Below are 19,135 nucleotides of genomic sequence, written 5' to 3'. Positions count from 1 at the left end.
CATATTCTAGAATAGATGACAAACCCATACCGGTCCTGGAACCGATCCCTATTTCATTTTGATTCAAGAACTGTACCTGAAACTGATAGAATACATCAGATCCTGCTACAGATTTTGCATTCTGGTGGACAAACCATTTCCGTCAGTAGTATTTTCTATCCTTTCTACTTTCTACTTCAAAGAAAAGTAAAACTAAACAATGAAAACACAGTAACACTACAAGCATTACTTACCACAGCTCAGCTACCGGTCGCTTTAGTTATTCCCTTTAAATCCAAAATTCGTCATCGTGGCTACCCCACGCGCCAAAGGAAGACCTTTTCGCCGTTGATTGCAAGACGTGCAGGGCAAAATATGCTATTCTACATTCTTTTATTTCTCATGTCATCCTAAACCAGCTTCCGGGTGGCTCCGGGATGAGCGCCACCGCGCGTGCGATAAATCAAATTTGTTTGCTGGTCTTTTTGCGACGCTCTTACGTATGAGCAACCACCAGCAACACCAACACAGACACCGAACCGACTAACCAACGATCACGCATTACACTTCACGCGCCAACCGAATTAGCATCACGCAACAAGACCAACACGCGCTGCAGCGTGGAATAAAAAGCGCAAACACACACACATACACACACAGCTGGGAAGCTTTTGCCGCCCACCGGCACCGAAAGGTAATCCGAAACTCACATACACCTCCAATGCAGAAAACAGGCCTGCTCACACCGGACAGCCGGGCTCCAATACACGATCAATGATTAATGGAACAAATAGCGCGTCACACGCACACCGGAGCGAAGCGATCGGTTTTCGGGCGCGTTAGACTGCAGCAGCATCGTTCGCAATAATCTGCCCCGCACTTTTTGCACCTAAATCCTACGCACACACACGCACACAAGCAAACGCACTTTGGTCCTTGGCACTGGCAATGCTCAAGGACCTCGTCGTCAGGAATCGCTCTCGCTGCCGCTTTTTGTACTCATTATCAACACAACGCACGTACCCCGGCGTGTACACGTAAGGAAGACACACTACCACGCTACGAGACGAGAGCCTTCCTCTACACAGCTTCCTCTGCACACACACACGGCAACTACACGTTTCAATACACATTCACGAAACGTCGTTCCCGCACGTACACCGTTGGGCCGTAACGCACGAGCGTACAGGACACAGGCACCACACCGGACGACGCTCGAACCACTACTGAACAGCACTTCTGCGCGTAAGGAAGCTGTTGGCACGGCCTGAATCGGAATGTGTTGTTTACAGTAAAACGCTGTACGGAAAATGCCATGCCGGAAAATGAGTTCCCCCAATTGGCACTCACTCTCTCAGAAATTGGATACGCTCACAAAAGATGGAGAGCCAAAAGCGTTTTGTAAACAGAGCATGAGTGTCCAACATTCCTAGCAGCACTCACTTACTCAAGGCATCCCACGCGCGTTACCGGCCGGTTTCCGGCTGTAACAACGGAAACGTGACACCGTGGCCGTTTTTATGCGGGCGAAAAGGGGATTTTTTTTACAGCAAAGGTGACAAACACGCGTATGTTGGTTGTTTGGCCATGTTCGTCCTTGCTGAGCCAAACCGATACTGGGATTTTTGTTGCTTTCTCTATTTTGCTTCAAAGCCGTTTTGTGTTTGAGTTCCGGCCGGGTGGGTGTGTGTGTGTGTGTTTGATTAAGGCGCAATGTAAGGCGGGAGAGCGTGATGTGTGTGTGATTGTTGCTACACCGGATGTTTGCTAATCGTACCAAAACGTAAAAGGTATTGAGCGGAGGATGGTTTTTGAAGCAGTTTAGAACGATTGACGCACCTTAAATAGCGAAAGGAAGGAAAATGTCACCTAATACTATGTTCAATGTTATGTTATTGAATATAAAAAAAACTAGCCTTTAATTGTCCTGTGAGCGCATTCGCTCTATGGGAACGACACATGAGCCTTTCTACATAAGACACAACCACACCAACCAAATGAAGAAAGTCAAAATTTTATAGAAATACGCTTTTAACAACACAAAATGTATTAATTATGATTTAGTGTGGAATTTTATAATAAAAATTCCTTATCAATAAACCACCGTGTACAAAACAACGTCATCAAGGGTTAATTTTATCTTAGCCAAGACCTAATCGATCCTCACAATCAGGAATTCAACCAAAGGGTCAGAATAAACGGAATGAAATAGGCTGGTGGTCAGTTTATTTTAAAGAAGCTCTCGGTTCTCTCAAAAAGAAGCGAAATAGATTACAGAGCTCCAATAGGGTCAATAAATCGTGGGACAAAACTCTATTGAAAACTCTACATTTAAAATTTAGGGTAAAAGTTGTCCCTTCACTTCGTTTTTTTTTAAATTTTGCACTTAGCAAACCCTGTACTCTAAAAGATTCTGATAAAAGGACCTTTTGCTTACAATCGTCTTTAACACCTGTTATCTTTTCAATTATTCCCAAAATGTAAGGATAACTTTATCAATATGTTTTCTCACCTTTTTTCCAGCTCTTTCCCAAACAAGAGCACAAAACTCTCAAATGTATCCCCACCCGTTCCTATCGACAACAAAGTCAAAGGTCATTTCCGGAAGTGATATCCAAACCTAACTTGGGATCGCACCCGTATCATTGCCTTCTATCCTTCGTTCCCAAAAAAATGAAAACGACCTACTACGAAAACCCCTTTTGCTTTCGTGTTGCTACTACCTTTTCCGAATCCCATCATTTGCCCTTTAGTATCTCTGCTTCCTCTTCCACTAGATATGAACATTATCCTAACACCTCGTCCTTGTACCATTCCTTCTTCCTGGAGATCAGCTGACAGGGGATAAGCCCTACAGGGGATAAGCCCTACCCGACAACCGAAATGAACACCTCTCACCCCACCGAAGAAAGTCATTAGGCCTCCCAGAAGATGAGAAATGAAAGCCGAACAGCACAAACCTACGCACATATAATATCCAGGATGGCCTGCAGACGAAATGTTGCGGTTCTGTAGTAAAGCCATACACATACAATGACACACTCCCCCAGTATTCTTTCTCCAATGCAACCCAAAATGGAGAAAAGAATTTCTAAAGGATTTTTCATTCCAGCCCTTCCCACAACACATCCTGGAACGGTGAGCTGAAACTGGAAGCGACAGGTCAAATTCCATTGGGAGTAATAAAACCACTCATTCCCTTTTCCCAGGTACTAGCGGGTGTGCGTGTGTGTAACGTAGAAAAAGACTCCACCGGTAACAGAGCGTGATGTGTGGATGTTTATAAGTTTGCGCACCCTCTTCTTCGACGCCGGAGGATTGCGGTTTACTTGTCCCTCGCCTCGGAAAGCCAAGAAATGTCAAGATGTCACACAAATATGCACTCATTTTCGACGACAACGACGACCTGTCGATTGCAATGTACCTTCCCTTTCCGGCAACAGTCCGGCTTGTGACACGTGTCAAGAGGACTTTGGGCGCGAGGGTGAATAGTTTTGTGGTAGTTGCCCGCCACAAGCGTAATTAGATGTGATGAGATTAGGCAGCGGTACTGGGGCATAGCGGAACAGGGAGTGAATTAAAAAATTACCCTCCTAAACCGTCAAATGGGTCACCTCAACACTCAACCTCTCGCCAATCGATCGGGAACAGGATTGAGAGGACATTGAACGCAAACGACATTGCCCTCGAGTTACTTCGAAGGGACGAGCCTTCTTCTAATATCGTCATTGTGTAGCTGGACAAACAGATCGTTAAACCTTCTCCATTCAATAGCATCATCCACACTTAACATGTCCATCCGATGTCCATCCCTCCAACGCTTATCAATGGAATACCCCAGGAATGAATATAGAGATCTCTGAGGATGGCAAGTGGTTCCAATTCAGTCTTTCATATGTTTATCAAAACAGCCTCTATTTATTCTAATATACACCCTATCTCTCTCTGTCTTTAGAAATAACTTCATCCTCTCTCAATCAACTTTCAGGAGGAACTCTACTGAAACATTCCTTAGTCACTTCAGCCGTCCCTAGCAGTTTGGTCCAGAATCATTAATCAACCTGAGCAAATCAGAATTGACAGCACAATTACAACCTTTTGGATGTTCCTTTTTTCTTGTTTCATGCCCCGCTGGAATTGCAATTAGGAGTAGCGTAATTGTGGCTAAAAGAATTGCGTTTCTGTTTTGCTTTGTTTCTTCATTGATTGAATGTCACGGGCGAGAGCGTCAAAATTCAATTGAGCCAATAGGTGGAAGGCTCATAATCGGAAATCTCTTGGTAGAGAGGCTTCATGGGAGTCATCACAACCAAGACCAGTGGCAATCGGCACTATCAACTTCTAGTACAAGAGTTTGTACTTGGTTTTTGGATGTACTTCCCAAAGGATATTTGGGAACATTAAGTGTGCCTTTACCTTACATACACAACCCTTCTTGATAAGCAAAGATTCCCTACAAATTTTAAGATCCCAATTGAAGTTAACTTTACATACTTTCATCCCACCTCTCCGCACGACCGCACAGTAAAAGTTGTACATTTTTTAGTGAAATTGATTTCCTTTCCCCCTGGCCGGGGTAGGTTCTACTCTTACTTACCTGTCCCTTTAGTTCACATCCAGCACACTCTTGCAAAGAAACCTCCCTGTCCCTGTCGGATCAGGAGCTGGGGAAAATTCCTTCGAGAGCAATAAACTGGCTTCCCTTTTCATGTTGGGATTTTGTACGCCCGTGGGCCTGGGTGGGCTACACAACACACATAATCTCGGTGAATGCCATTTTGCAAACGGGAGGGGGGTTTTCTCTTGCACAGTTCTCTTCTCCAAAAAAACACGCATCTCTTCTTTGTTGGAGCTTTTGTTTCGTTTTAATGTATGTATCACATTGAGCGTACGGCAAAAGAGTGACGCCGCTGCCACCGTCCCCATAGTACGACGTACACTTACACGTTTGTTTCTTCCCGTTTTTGTTTTGTTTGGTGTCAACCTAGTGACATCTTACCCGATCCTTCATCATCCTACTAAACCCTAGTTTGCTCTCTTGAATAAAATTCTAAAACTACTGTACTTTGTACGCTATTTACATGCCACTGCCACTCTTTCCCGATATATTGCTTCACAGTCCTCCTTACCTCGTGATTGATTGATAGCTACGTTGGACTTGAAACAACTTTAAACCCGCACCGAAACACCTGATAATCTGGATCTTCCTTCTCATCTCGCTTTAACTATGCCCTTAAACTACAGGAACAATATAGAGTCTCGGAGGAAGGTAGGAAAATAAACGTTGCGCGATTCGTTCACATCTCTTTGCGTTTGTGCTTGCTATACTGGCTAGCCGTATTTTTTTCAACTTCAATAACTATCGGTGCGTGTTGGAAGGAAAAAATGATGGACTTTGGAAGAGACACAACTTAAATTCACACATCCCGGTAAATACAAAAACCGAACGCTAATCGCCACTACTAAGCTCTCTGTTCAATGAGGAGGTTTGTTTTATACTGTCTATCCGTTAGCGATAAGGCGATGATGATGATATTGGTGATCCTGACTACTTCTTCCCATACCTGGAAAAAAGCACTTGGTGGCAGCATCCCTCTCTGTCTTTTCTGCTGTTGATTTCATTTCCTAAAACCCTAAAACTTTCCTTGCCAAGGTCAATTGTTTTGTATTGCACGTGTACAGAGCCTGAGGAGGCCCATCGCCAATCGCTGAGCCTAATGCACCTCACTAATATTGTTGATCGAAAGGGACTCCTCCGACAGCTGTTCGTACTCCCGCTGCATCATCTTCTGTACCCGCTCCATCAGCGCTGGAATGTCGTCCTTGGAAAGGCCCGCGCAGGACACTTCCGGTAGAATTTTGATGATATTTTGCCCTGCAAACAAGCAACAGCAGCGATTAGAACCTTGAACCCGCAAAAGCTCAAACTGTGGAGCCTAGCCCCGTCACCTTACCTCGGTTGAAGATCTTCGCTTTGGATTTCAAAAAATGGTACTTCGAAATGACCACCGGTTGAATGAAGGCTTGCGATTCGACGGCGACGTGGAAGCATCCCTTCTTGAACGGCAGCAGCTTGTCACCGTTGCCGCGCGTACCCTCGGGGAAGAAAAGCAGCTTTGCCTGCAGGCGGAGAAGCCAAAACGAGGGTTATTCTGTTGAATTTTGCATGCAGCGACTACGGGCTAGTACCTGTTTCTCATTGATCGCTTTAGCATAACTTTAGTGCACCGATTTGTTTTGTTGAAGGTAGATGCACATGTCCTGCACGCATTGCATCCATTTTCATGACAAAAAACGAAACTACTTAATTTTGAGATTCGGCATAACTATTCCCTCGATGACTAAAAAAAGCTTCCACTAGCCGCCGCCAGATGCGCTAGTGAATATCGAAATTACACTTGCGAGTACGATCAATGTAGCCCGGCCTTAATATATTTTTATTTAAATACCATACCATGCATACAATAAACTAGAACAAATGCAAATATATTTTTATGCAAAGGCTCTGTTTATGCGCCTGATGCTATGCAAACTACATTACAATTTAATATTTTCAACCGTTTTGACGCTTTGAAGCAAGTTCAATCATTATAGCTTAGTATTTAACATACATTAATTGACATATTTTGAGCAGAACAATAAAGCAAACATCATATCCTAAATATGTAACATCAACCACATCATTTCTCCCACCGATCGGTCGTAACACATCTTAATTCGAATCCAATTGCTCTCTTCACTTACGGTCCCCACCCGTTCGGCTCGATTACCAAATGCTCAAGCATAAAAACGAAACAAACGTCCGAGAGCAAGTAATTTCGATACTGTCGTTACTCTCGACAGCATGTTTAGCCTCCCTCATCCTCCTCGCCACCATCACTGGCCATTGCGCAACAACAAAAAAGGGCAATGCAAAATGTATGTCTCTATAAATTTTTATTATTTCATATTACACCCTCTTGAATAAATATTACTAGCCCGCACAGCCCTTGGACAGGCAGTTTTATTTTACTTCATTTTTTTTCTTCCTTCTATTACCTGCCTTATTTTTCCATCATTCATCTCGAGCAACATAAGTCACTGGATGCGAAAGATGATGCTGGTTTTGGTTGTCCTTTTCCTTTCAGCAACATCAAGTCGGGGACGGCTTTAATCGACAGAAGGAAAGATGGGGAAAGAACATCTTCATCAACATCATTGAATGTTCGATTGACCGGGTACGGTGAATAAACACACAAACCTATCCTTCGTGTTCGTGGAAGAAAACAGAAAACGATACCCGCTCCGGCTATCAAAGGAACAACATCGCATTTTGCGGTGCGCTAGAAACAAACGAACAAAACTCATTTTGCTGCCAACCTGCCAACCGAAACCGGCTGAAAATTCGTGGCTCGTGGCCGAAAGCCGACACGCTGTGGTTATGTTTGTTTTGCGAATGCGGTACTATTTTGCTTTCTCAAGTTCAAGAACAAACGCTCGCAATATTCGAAAATCAGTGCTCAGAGGTAAAGAAAAACACAGTTTCGTTCCGTACGGTTGCGGGTTGGGGATAAATTTGCACAAAAAACTGAGCCAAAAACCAGACAACAAAAAACGAGCGTGTTAACAGAATGCCTAACCAACCTGATGAAGGTTTGTGTTTGATAGACATCACCCTTTTTTGTTGTGCTAGTTTTCAGTGCCCTCCGACAGGTGTTTTTGCTACTTTTAAATTTCCACTACTTTCCTCGAAAAGGAAAAAAAAGAAGAAGGACAGGAAGAACCTTTAACCTCGAGGACTATTTTTTCTCTCCACCGGAACGTTTCGATTCTCCACGATCTTCTCATCCCATTGTTTGTGGAGTTAGTTTGGGTAGTGAACGGTTGCGTGTTAACCGGCAGCAACGCCAAGAGGGAAGCGAATGTACAAAAAAAACTCCTTCAGTTACAGTCCGTTTGTGAGGGTTGATTCAGGATCGTTAACCTTCGGGGAGTCCCTTCGCGGCAGTCTATCACACCAGAACGACGATGTGGGTGACGAAGTGCAAATTTCGAACGTAAACTTCCAACGCCACAAGCTTACGATCCTGTCAATGAACTTTAAAAGGGTTTCACTTTGAGTGATGTCTTCGTCTAAATATTATTTTTTATGGAATAGCTATAGCCTTTCCAGCAAACGATAACACGTTTGATAGACATTTTTGAATTGCGTCATTAGGTTGGATCACAAGATCACGTCGTACAATCTAAACGATCGGTACGACTACAAATGTTTCAAGAAAATCCTTTCCCTTCCTTAACAATCACGGTACGGTATGGGTAATGGTACTAAAACGCTCTCCCCGCCTCCTCGGAAACGATCGTTCAACTCCTAATCGACACTATAAACATCCATTCCATTGAGCCCTCACATCGATTAACCATTATAAAGCGAAACCTCGTGCCGGCTTTCCAAACCTTCTGCTACACCATCATCCTGGTGAGATTTATCGCTGGCCTAGTCGCACTCGTTTTGCTAAATTTCCTCCAAATGTACCTTTAATAACACTCAAGAACTCGGCAGGCAAACACCATTAGGACCACCGCCGCACAGTGAACCATGCTGTTTCTATCTCCATCTAAATCGCTTCGCCATATTGCCACATTGATTAAACATTACTTTTTATCTGCACCATCTTCGGCAAACGCAACGCTCCAAACCTAAACTGCGGGAAGGTCTCAGCAGGAGAAAGCAGTGCCAAGCAGAGAAAACTTTCAAAGCTTCCAGGTGCTACGGCACCACGGTATGGTCACGGCGGCTTAGCAAAATAGGTCCTAGATGGTCGATAGATTCTGGGCCAGATACGAAGTGCGTTCACCAGGCTTCACTAGTTTTATCCGGGCGGGCGAAAAGTTTTCTCCATAAATGTAAGCAGCAATGAAGCAAGGAAAGAAAGAAAAAAGGAACAGCAATTGTTCCATTGATTTCACAACGGTTTAAGATTTTCTTTTCCCTCGAAGAAAACTACCCATTTCTCTACGCTTCATCAATAGCACACGCACCAACCGCTCTCTGTCTCGGTAATGTATGGCACCGGAGAGGGGTAAAAGTTGTTCATCCTTTGCGCCCGGTAAAGATGGGGACTAACAGTTTTCAATATTTTTTCGCAGCCAAACGAGGTTAACACTGCGTTCGACGCATGATGGAGCCGACGGATAGCAAAGGAGAAAACTTTTGCTCCATTTGATGCGTAATATGAAGCGCATTATCGGAGTATTATTTCACGCTGCTGGATTTATGTGTCGTCGTTTCCCATTCTCCAAATTGAAGGAGAAATATAACAAACAGTTCAAACGACAATAATATACCTTGCAAACACAAAACACATATGTTCATTCCTCACGCTTTCGAATGTAAATTGCATACTTTTGGGCGTATTATACTATTATTATTAAATTCCAGATTAAACGCCTAATTTTATGTTTAAAAACGCTACATAAAACCTAAATAACAATTTATTCGGCACTTTCAACCAGACTATATTCTAAATGATAATATTTATACAAAATTTGAAAGATCCCTATGATGTTGTTTATATCAAACCTAACTCTTCCAGAATAACAACAACTGAGTCCCATTTTCGGCAACATCTGATGCTCACCACGCATTGCCCCTCTTAACAAAAAGCTTCTGTCTTCTTTAATATACGCATAAAGCAACATTTTTTAGCCAGCATACCACACTGCTCCACCAAAACAGCGTCCCCTTGGGTACTCAAATGGCAGAAGAAAACACGCCACGAGCTGTTGGGGAAACCCGCACTTTTTTATGCATTCCATTCACGATCCTCAAGTTTTTCCAATTCTTCCACATTGGTTTTTTGCTTTCGAAAAAAGATGTTTTATGTTCCTCATCCCCTTTATGCTCCCCTCGTTTCAACCGCTTCAAATATCTCGCAAGTGTCTGTTTTGGTTACAGTTTTGCGTGCTTCGCGGTTTTCGGTTGATGTGGAGTGGTAGATAAACCCGACTACACGCGTTTTCCATGCGTGTAAATCCGTTCCACTCAACGAGGAGCGTTCGGCTTTTACGAGAGGCAAGCAGAAGGACATCACGGGAAAGCCCGACCCTGTGCAGCCTTGATTTGAATTTGATATTTATTACCACGTCGAAGGCACACTCACAGTCCGGTACTACGCACATCCAAAATGGTACTAAAGAAATATATCATTCAACATTACGACGCACTCGTGCTAGTTTGGCAGTTTTACCTCCACCTTTCCTGCCGCAAAGCCAAGCCCTCGGTTGCCTAATCGAAGAACGATCGTTTGATAAACGAACCCAAAGGACAGCCGCCAAAATAAGGGCCATGCTGAGCTGATGGAAAAGTTTTACCCACTAACACGCTGCAAAGTTTTGTTGGCTCCGGTCCCAAAAGGCTTTTCCTGGCCTTGTCGGCCGACGGAAAGTAAAGCGAAGCAAGTGGTGCGAAATTGATAAATAATAATCAGCATCATTCCCCAAGCATGTGTACGAAGGGGTGTGGAAAATAGTGATGAATATTGCCCATCCAGTATCGTCACGTATAGCTGACCGGATGAAGGGCAGTGAGGAGAGTGGCATTTTAATTTACTATTCCACTCCATACTGAAAAGGGTAAGAAACTATGAAACTATCCAACACAAAGAAAGGGTTGTACTGAGGTAAAGAAAGGGAGCTTAAATAAGATACAAGCTAGTTGAAAGATGTGATGAAGAATGCATGAAAACGACTTAGTTTTCGTAGCGACTTTATCGTTTCCAAGGAAGATATACAATCATGCCAAGGGAAGCAGTAGGACGGGGTGGCAAAAAGTTTCCCCCCGAGGCGCTTCCTGTTTTCTGCTGACCTCAAACGATTAGCAAAAGTACAGGGAATGGGAGTGAAAGTATTAATTGGCAACTGTTTTGACAAGATAATCAAGTTTCGTGCGTAAATTAATGCTGTGAATGGTTGGTTGTAAGAGAAGGGAAGGTGGAAAAGGGGAAAGCTTTTCGGGATGAAACAAGTCAAAATGAGAAAACCTTATTTACTTATAGCCAACAAGAATATATCAATACACGAATAGCCTCTTTGTGCTATTACATACCTTCAGGCGTATTTGTTCATGTCCGCCTACAATTATGCAATATTAAATGAAATTACTTTATTTGACTCATTTTCATACATTTAACCATAATATTCAACTCTTAGACATTTCTTGCTCTATTTTATTACTAACTTCTTCATTTTCGATGTCAAGACCCTCAAAGCAAACAATTATTTCGGCGTGACAACTCACTACAAACCCCTTTTGTATCGCAAAACATAATGCTACGCTTATCAAACTCTCTTTAAAGTTTACCCATTTTGAGCTATCTCGAGTTGAACCCGTGATATCAACGATGAACCAAATATTTGCTCTCAAACCACCTCAACCTTTGCCCAAAACACACACACACCCACACACACTCACCGGAAATGGGCAAACAGTTTCGGTTGAACTTTCACGATGTGGCACGATGCCCCTGTGGAACGGAGTCAACCGTACACGGTCCCCACAGTTTGGTAGTTTGTTATCCTGTGGTAACATAAAAGCCAGTGGATTCCGCTCTCTGTGCCTTCGTTCAAACCCGACACAGCAACAACAACAACGACCAGTTTTCCCCTTTAGCTTTGCCAGTTTTACCGACTACGACTACCTTTACAGTGATTGCAAAAACAAACCCACAGAAGAAGAAAAAACAAACAACCAAACACCACTAAAACTCAAACACCCGGCCCATCCGGTTCGAAGGACCAAAAACAAACGCTTCAACCCAAGCCATTGAAAGGATAAATCTCGTCCCTCCGGTTTCGCTCCGGTTTCACCAGTGGCGTTCGTCCACCAAAAAGACGAACGTAACGAAAGATCACTATCGGCGGCAAATTTGTTTACGTTATTATCAGTGCCAGTGCGAAGCCACCCCACCCCACTCGGCTTTTGTTCGGGACTTTTATTGGGTTAATTATGCTACAACCGGTCGTCCCCTCGCCAACCATTGTTTTCCCCCCTCTTCATTGGAAATTTCTTCCACGGCTTCGGGGGTAAAGGGGTCCAACGACCCTCTCCTTGTCTGTTCCCCGTTCCTGCTCAAAAGACACCGATTGTGTGCATCGGTGCTCATACTTTTTTACGATACCATCATAAACGCACCTCGTTCGCATGCCGCGCACACTCCGGCACGCTCTCCATCATCTTCGGCACAAACGCCCTCCACCGGAAGTTCATGTTGGCGTACAATTTCGAATCGATTCACCGGGTGTCGACGCACGTGACTGTGATTTGGACGGTGTGGCCACCGCGGAGGGTTTGAGCGCTGTGTATGTGCGTGCTAATGCTAATTTTTCAACACCACCACCACCACCATCGCCGCGTTTGGATGCGATTGACTAACGACTCGACTGTCGGTGTGATTGGCGCTCTGCCGGGCAAGGACATCGAAGCGCACCAACACGGCAGCCCTGAGGGAATGCGCATCAACCGGCGCTCCGACTGCAGCTCTTGGGGTGTGATGCGTGGTGAAATTATATTATTTCAAATACGCGTATAATTAAGTCCGAGGAGGACGTGAATCTTCACTGAGGACTATCGCAAACCCCAGAAAATGAGTCATTCCGCTGAGTGCTCTCACCGTACCCGGAGAGCACTCGACACCGCACACTACAGCCACTCGTTTTCTCTTCCTCGTGAAACGTTTCCTCAGCCTTGTAATTACACCTTTTGGAAAATGGAAATTACCATCCCAAGCGCCACGGCTCATCGTTGTTTTATGATTCTTATCTGACGCTTTATGGCTGTCGAAAAAAGTGCCATTTTCCCTGCCATGCATCGCCACGTTTTGCACGTGTTGGTCGTGTTTGTTTTTATCGCTCGTTCTCATCGCCGCCTCCGTTATGCTCGTTTCATGTAGTAATTTTATACGTATGTAAATCACTTTCCTACCCATTTCATGGGGTGCCCGAAGCTGTGCTCTTGTTACGCCGTGTATCCATCTCGCATGGGGGACATTTTACAGGGACGCAACAAAAGGCGCTACTAGACCCTTCAACGAGGGTGCGAGAAATCGGATAGCGTCACTAATTGATCGGATTTTGGCAAGGCGCAAAATTTTGCTTAAAATTTTCCGTCACTGAATATGAGCAAATGTCACAAGTTTATCCTAAAGCATGTTTGAAACGTACTTTCTTTATGAATCTTTTCCCCAAACAAAGCTTGATAAATACCCTCAGCAAAGAAACTACAAAGAAGACTACTCGCTCGTCATCGCTTGACCCTGTGTGGACTCCAGTTGCAAGAAACCCCGAGCTAATGCACCGACCAAGGCCACCAGCCCCCCACTTTTCTAAAACGCAATAGTAATAATCGTAAAACTTAAATACCCTGAGTTTCAGTGGATTTCACTCGATTTACTGCACTGCTACGAGCGATGCCCCCGGAACCACTGCGCACATGGAAAGAAGGGAAATAAAGATGGACTATATTAAGTGTTGGGGTACGGGTCAAGTGCAGCAGTGCATTACCATGCACTTACACCACCGTTGCATCAGGTCCCGTCCTGCAGCCTTGGTCGTCATCGTGCTTCAAGGCATGCAGGAACGACCGAGCGCAATGAACACACTTTCCACACTGTCTCCAGCAGGATTATGCATTGTTCGTCGCCAGCGGCTACAAAGTCCTGCTGCTGAACGTGTTGTTGTCGACCGGCGACAATTGTTTGATTAAATAAACGCAGCATGTTGGCACCATCGTTCCCTGGCGATGATGTTGGTACAGATCTGCAGAAAGACCCTCTGGATGGCGTCAGAAAGACGATAACTCAGCAGCTGGGATTGTATGGACGTGTTTTTGCTGTTGCTGTTCCCAGATCTCCCCCACATCCAAGCAATCGGCTCAAGGAGCAAAAACCGCATACAAACTCATATGGAAAGTGTATGAAAAAGAAAGGAACATTACATTAATTCATTGCACAAAGCGAAGAAAGCATGAGCGTTGGCGAGGCGAGAAATGCGATAATTGATTGCGTCAAGAGTCATAAACAGCGTCACGACTAGTGGCCACTTCTGGGCCATTTCACATGGCTTCATTGCTGGCTTTGCTAGTGCATTACGGGTCACCAGGAAGCATTTGGTAATGTGGTAATAGAGTAAGGGATGTTGGTAATAACGACACGGAAACTAGATTATCGATTACCCCCTGTCAAGGTGAATTGACTGCCAAGCACTAATATTAATCATTTGTTTTAGTGATAATTACAATTTCCTCTCTATTGACTTGTTCCTTGGAAACAATGCGCCTAAATGTAGGCAAAGAACATATCATTCATTAGGTGCCAAGATGAGATGCTGACAATGGATATATTTTTGGCAAATTGCCTAACTTCAGGCGCAATTTCAAGTCTGTGTGCTGCAAGCGATATTTTGTTCACCTGATTGCATAACTTTAGGCGCTTTTTGTTTCTAGAATGTAGATTCGTTTAGTTTTATTCATATTTTACGAAAAAAAATACAATTTTCTTACAGTACAGAGTACATTGTATTACATTTTCAGTACCACCATTACCGTCCATTTAATGATCAGCCTGGTACAGTTTATCGTCAATTGTCTTGCGTTTACAGTGGCCTGCTCACTGCTGGACATAAATAATATCCCGCCGCTTCAACGACTACATTGTCTGCCCTTTCGAGTTAATGAATCAACGCTCAAGCTACCTTCTTACAGTTAGTGCCTTTTGGCGCTAGATCGACTGCACAGGAACGATACCATCTCACCCGTGGCGTTTTGCCACAACCACAGCACAGCACAACCAGCTAGCAATCAGGCAATAGGAGAATTTGATGAGGAAGACAGTTCCTTTTAGTAGCCTCGAAAACGGATGCTTGAAGGAAAGAAACAATTTACCAAGACTGATTCTGATCTCGGTAGATGGATGAGTTTGAAGCGAAGAAAAACGTTCAACTTGAGTCGCAGGCAGTGTGTGCAAAAGGCCATGAACCAAACTATCACCTTGCCAATCAAATGAATTGCAAAGGAAAAAGCAAGCAATGAGAAACACAGCCATGGCTGGGACATCCAAAAAAACAGCAAAACAAAACGGAAAAAGTGGCAATAATTTTCTGTTTATTGTCTAACTTCAACCCATCCTCAAAGGTTCTCTTTCCTCGCATGCTTTACAGCAGATAAACACGTCCCCATTTTCCTGTTGCAAACGTACTGGGCCCGGTACAAGAAAATGAGCCCCCCGAGAATGGACATAGCTGGGCGCAAGAAACAAAGAAACAAGCCTGCAGAAAGGACCGGAAAAAAGGACGTGCTTCGATGCCAACCTCACAACGAAACCCCTTTTTCCCCTCAGGAGAGCAATTGAAGCAACGTGCTGGAATAGTTTCTGTACGTATTATCGGGCACCACCACACAGTAGGCATCAGTAAGGGCGATTGTTTTCTCGTGCTTTTGCAAAACGAGTATCTTTCCACAGTCGTCGCACACCACGACTGTACACAGGGCATTCTTATTAAACCCTGAAACCCGTGAACAAAATAAAGGAAGAAACTGGAAACCGAATAAACACCGTGGTTCACGTGGTTCGCTCCATCCACCATCATCGTTTGGTGCTGATGGGATTAAATTAAACTGGCCGTTTACCGGACTGTTGGGAGGAATAAAAAAAGCAGAAGAAAATAGATAACAGGACACCAGCATTGGCCAGCCTCTTTTTGCCGACACGCCGTTGTTTGCTGCAAATAAAACCCATCTCAAGGGTCTACCTCTTACGCGGCCTCTCTTTTGGCAGCTACCAGAGTGAATGAATTCACGTTTGCTCACTAATCACACCTCGTGGTGCTGTGGCCGCAAAGCAATCAATCATATCGGGTTTGCTACCTTTCAACCCATAAACCGTTCGGCGTTCGGTTGATTGGAACGAATGGATGAAATTAATCCTTCAGTCAAGTTGATTCTGCCATAGATTGGTACAGATTGACGTAACGCTGTTGTATCCATGGTGATATGGGGATGACGTTGAATGGGTTTGTACCGGTTGCCATATGCTTTCTGGTACCAATATTTGGAACGTATTCAACACCAAAAAGCTATCCTTTAAGAGGACTTTAATCCTTTTGCATGTCATTGTCCAGTTTAGTCGATTTTCGGACCGGATCTTATTGTCCAACGATACAACCCTCGGCAGACAAGACAACCTCAGCATTGTCGCCGTCCCTGTAATTTGCGAATCCTTACCAACGCCATATGAACGGGTTCGGGTGTTACTTTATGATTTAATTTTATTCATAATACCATGATCAAATTAACTTTTCAAACACTTTGCTTCCAAAACCCTTTCCCTTCGTTCTTGGTCACTTTTTGGGGGCGCCCCGGAAAATGTCATCCCACGCACTGCGGAAGCCATAGCGAGCGGGAGTTTATTTTCACTACCAATTTCTACTTCCATTTCATGGTTGGACTATTACTGGCTCACATTTTTCGTTTCGTACAGTGTTGTGGTTTGCTGCTAAACTGCTTGGGGGAGACGCATAGCTTACAGGAGGCAGGAATTGGAAAATTTTAATCCATCGTTGATACCCAAGAATTCGCAGGGATTTGGCAGCATAGGGCATATTCGGGACGGTCGAGTGCTCACATGTGTGTGAGTGTAGTTCTAAGCCACTTTTTAGTATTGCAGGGATCTTAAATATGAAATTTTGTATCAATTCCACCATCAAAATGAGATAAAAATAAAGTGTATACTCAAATAAATGTAACAAACAAGTTTTTTCTCTACAAATTGCATGTATTTAGGCGCTGGAACGATTCAACTCCCGTATGCAATTCGTGATATTTTTTATGTTTATCGATCTGTTCAACCGCTTTTCTGTTGAAGGATGCAGCTTTTGATTAAAACACTTATATTATTTGTTGTCAAATTATTACTTTATTTTTTCTGCGCAAATTCCCGTATACTGTGCAGAGCCCCTGCATTATCATTCACAGTAAAATCTCTCTCCTTCTCTTACTGTTTCAACTGTGCTCGTTCCCAGTTTTTTGGCCAGTTGAACTCCCCCCCTTTTTTGCCCCGGTTCATTGTATTTTTAATAGAGATTATTATCAGACAGAATGTATCCTTGCCGTTCGGTTGCCTTTGCGTTACATCCCGGAAGCACGATGAGCACAATTTACGGGATCCTCTTAAGTGGAATGAAAAATATTTAAACCCCATTCATGGCCCCGGTCCGGGAAATGCCGTCAACCGCGTGACCATACGAATACGGCCGGCATGGTGCGTTGTGGTTATTGGATTTGACGGGTGGGTAAACCTATGTAAACTGGTCTCTCTCTCGCTGGTATACTTCCTGGTGCGTTGAGTGTTATAATTTCATGCGATTCATAACCGGGCGCTCAAAAACAGTCGGCGGAAGCAAGCTCCTCAAACAGGAAGCTGGTGGTAAACATTTCAATTTACAACTACTCTGTCCTGCCCCTCTGAAGTGCTTTGCAAAAATGCTGATGATAATTTTTACTGGATTTTCTTTGCACTTTCTTTGTAGCTTACTCTAGTCTCATCTTTCCGTGTTCGTTGAAATTCTACCAGTATGCTTTGGTATGCCGCAAACCAACCGATTAATCCGTTCCATTACTTTAGGAAACCGTGTGTGTGTGAAGGGGGTGATATTCACCCCAAACAAATCTATCCAAAGTGTTTGTGTGCTTCAATCATTTCACTGAAACCTTATCCTTGTACACTTTCTCTCCTACAGTAGTAGCCGGCATCAACATAAATTAAAACACTGGAAAGAAAATGATGCCTCCTTCCGTGCCATTTCCCCGCCATTTCACTTGTTCTTTTACCCTCCCAAAGGTCTTAATTATTTAATTAATTATGCATGTCATAGTTACAGCAGCAGAAAGCGTTTTCGCTGGTGTTCGCATACTCAGTGTCCTGCTCCCCACTTTCGTCAATGTTGGAAAGAAAACCCCAGGCCAGGATAATCAACACAAAGTGGACGGAGCGAAATGTAATAAAAGAAATATAACCACCTTCTCGCTTGCCCGAGTTTCATCCCATCCGGTGGCCAATTAAAGCGAAGGTACCGAAAATGAAGCCAGGCGAAAGTGGGAACGCACCGGATGAATACTAAACCATACTGTCTTTGTTTCCACATCACTCGAGCAGGACCGGCCATTGGTCCGTGGTGGTCATTTGCGCCACTGCACCTGTCGATGCGGAAAAATGGGCCAACTTTCAAACAAGGGGATTGGTGTTCCTTACTTCCTTTGCGCAAAGGGAAAAATAGCTACTACAGGGAGCTGATACAGCGTGAATCCAAGAACGAGAGAGAGAAAGCAACTACAATTACAATTGCTATTATCAACGAACAAGCTAAGTAATTTGTCAATAGGACAATCTTTTTTCTCCCCAGCAACAACAATGAAAAGTCTCAGCTGGGTAAGAGTAAAGCTCGATTTGCTTAATCACGCTATAATTGGTACACAGTTTGTAATCTAAATGAGTTTTGCTTTTTGAAAGAAAGGGTAATTTTTCAACCTTTAGTAATTGGTTAAAAGAGAAAAGAATGGCCAAAGTATGTCTGTAATGCAAACGACATAAATTTTTGAGCCTAGATTTATGCAATCCGCCTGGCAAAATGTATATCAAGAGCTGAAGGTACATTATTTTATTGTTTTATAATTTAAATTAAATATACTAGACAGAAAACTTACCCAATAGCTCAATAAATTGTACAAAACGTTTGCCTTCAACAGCAGAACAGAGATGCTCACTCTCATCATACACAATTTCCCAAATGACCTCATAAATCTCACTCACACAAAACCATCACTACCACGCGCTGACTCACTCAACTCAATCAGAAGGACATCTGCAGCAGCATTTCAATAAATTTTCCGCCTAATTAAATCATGCAGCTTTGCTTTACCAATCCACCCGACAGAGAGAGAGAAAGTCACAAAGACACGGACCAGAGCGCCGCGTCACTGCATCATGAACGTACGAAATACGAACCACTTCAACCGCTTGATCCTTCCGAAGGACATCGGTTTATCCTTCTGGTTCTAAGCTGTGCTGGCAGCACTGGATGTAGCTCTTGGTAGCAAAAATTCTCCTTCTCGTTCATAAATTTCAAT

General features: G+C 43.7%; 1 protein-coding gene and 1 long non-coding RNA gene across 3 annotated transcripts in view; both read right to left on the bottom strand.

Moving 5' to 3' along the window:
* Window positions 1-1,186, bottom strand: part of LOC121597073 — a 30,768-nt gene extending 29,582 nt beyond the window's left edge. The window contains exon 1 of one of the 2 annotated variants that reach the window (XR_006005373.1): window positions 1,003-1,186. This is a non-coding gene — a long non-coding RNA (uncharacterized LOC121597073). The remainder of the gene's footprint in view (window positions 1-1,002) is intronic. The other variant, XR_006005374.1, reaches the window with a different exon arrangement.
* A 4,175-nt stretch (window positions 1,187-5,361) lies between these two features.
* Window positions 5,362-19,135, bottom strand: part of LOC121597071 (1-acyl-sn-glycerol-3-phosphate acyltransferase alpha-like) — a 56,675-nt gene continuing 42,901 nt past the window's right edge. Inside the window, exons 4-5 of the mRNA XM_041922566.1 lie at window positions 5,934-6,099; window positions 5,362-5,854 (exon numbers count right to left, since the gene is read on the bottom strand). Coding sequence (XP_041778500.1) covers window positions 5,694-5,854; window positions 5,934-6,099 — 327 coding nt within the window. The 3' untranslated portion in view covers window positions 5,362-5,693. The remainder of the gene's footprint in view (window positions 5,855-5,933; window positions 6,100-19,135) is intronic.

This window comes from Anopheles merus, chromosome 3R, assembly GCF_017562075.2.
Source record: "Anopheles merus strain MAF chromosome 3R, AmerM5.1, whole genome shotgun sequence".
NCBI lineage: Eukaryota > Metazoa > Arthropoda > Insecta > Diptera > Culicidae > Anopheles > Anopheles merus.
This window is presented reverse-complemented; position numbering and strand designations above follow the sequence as displayed.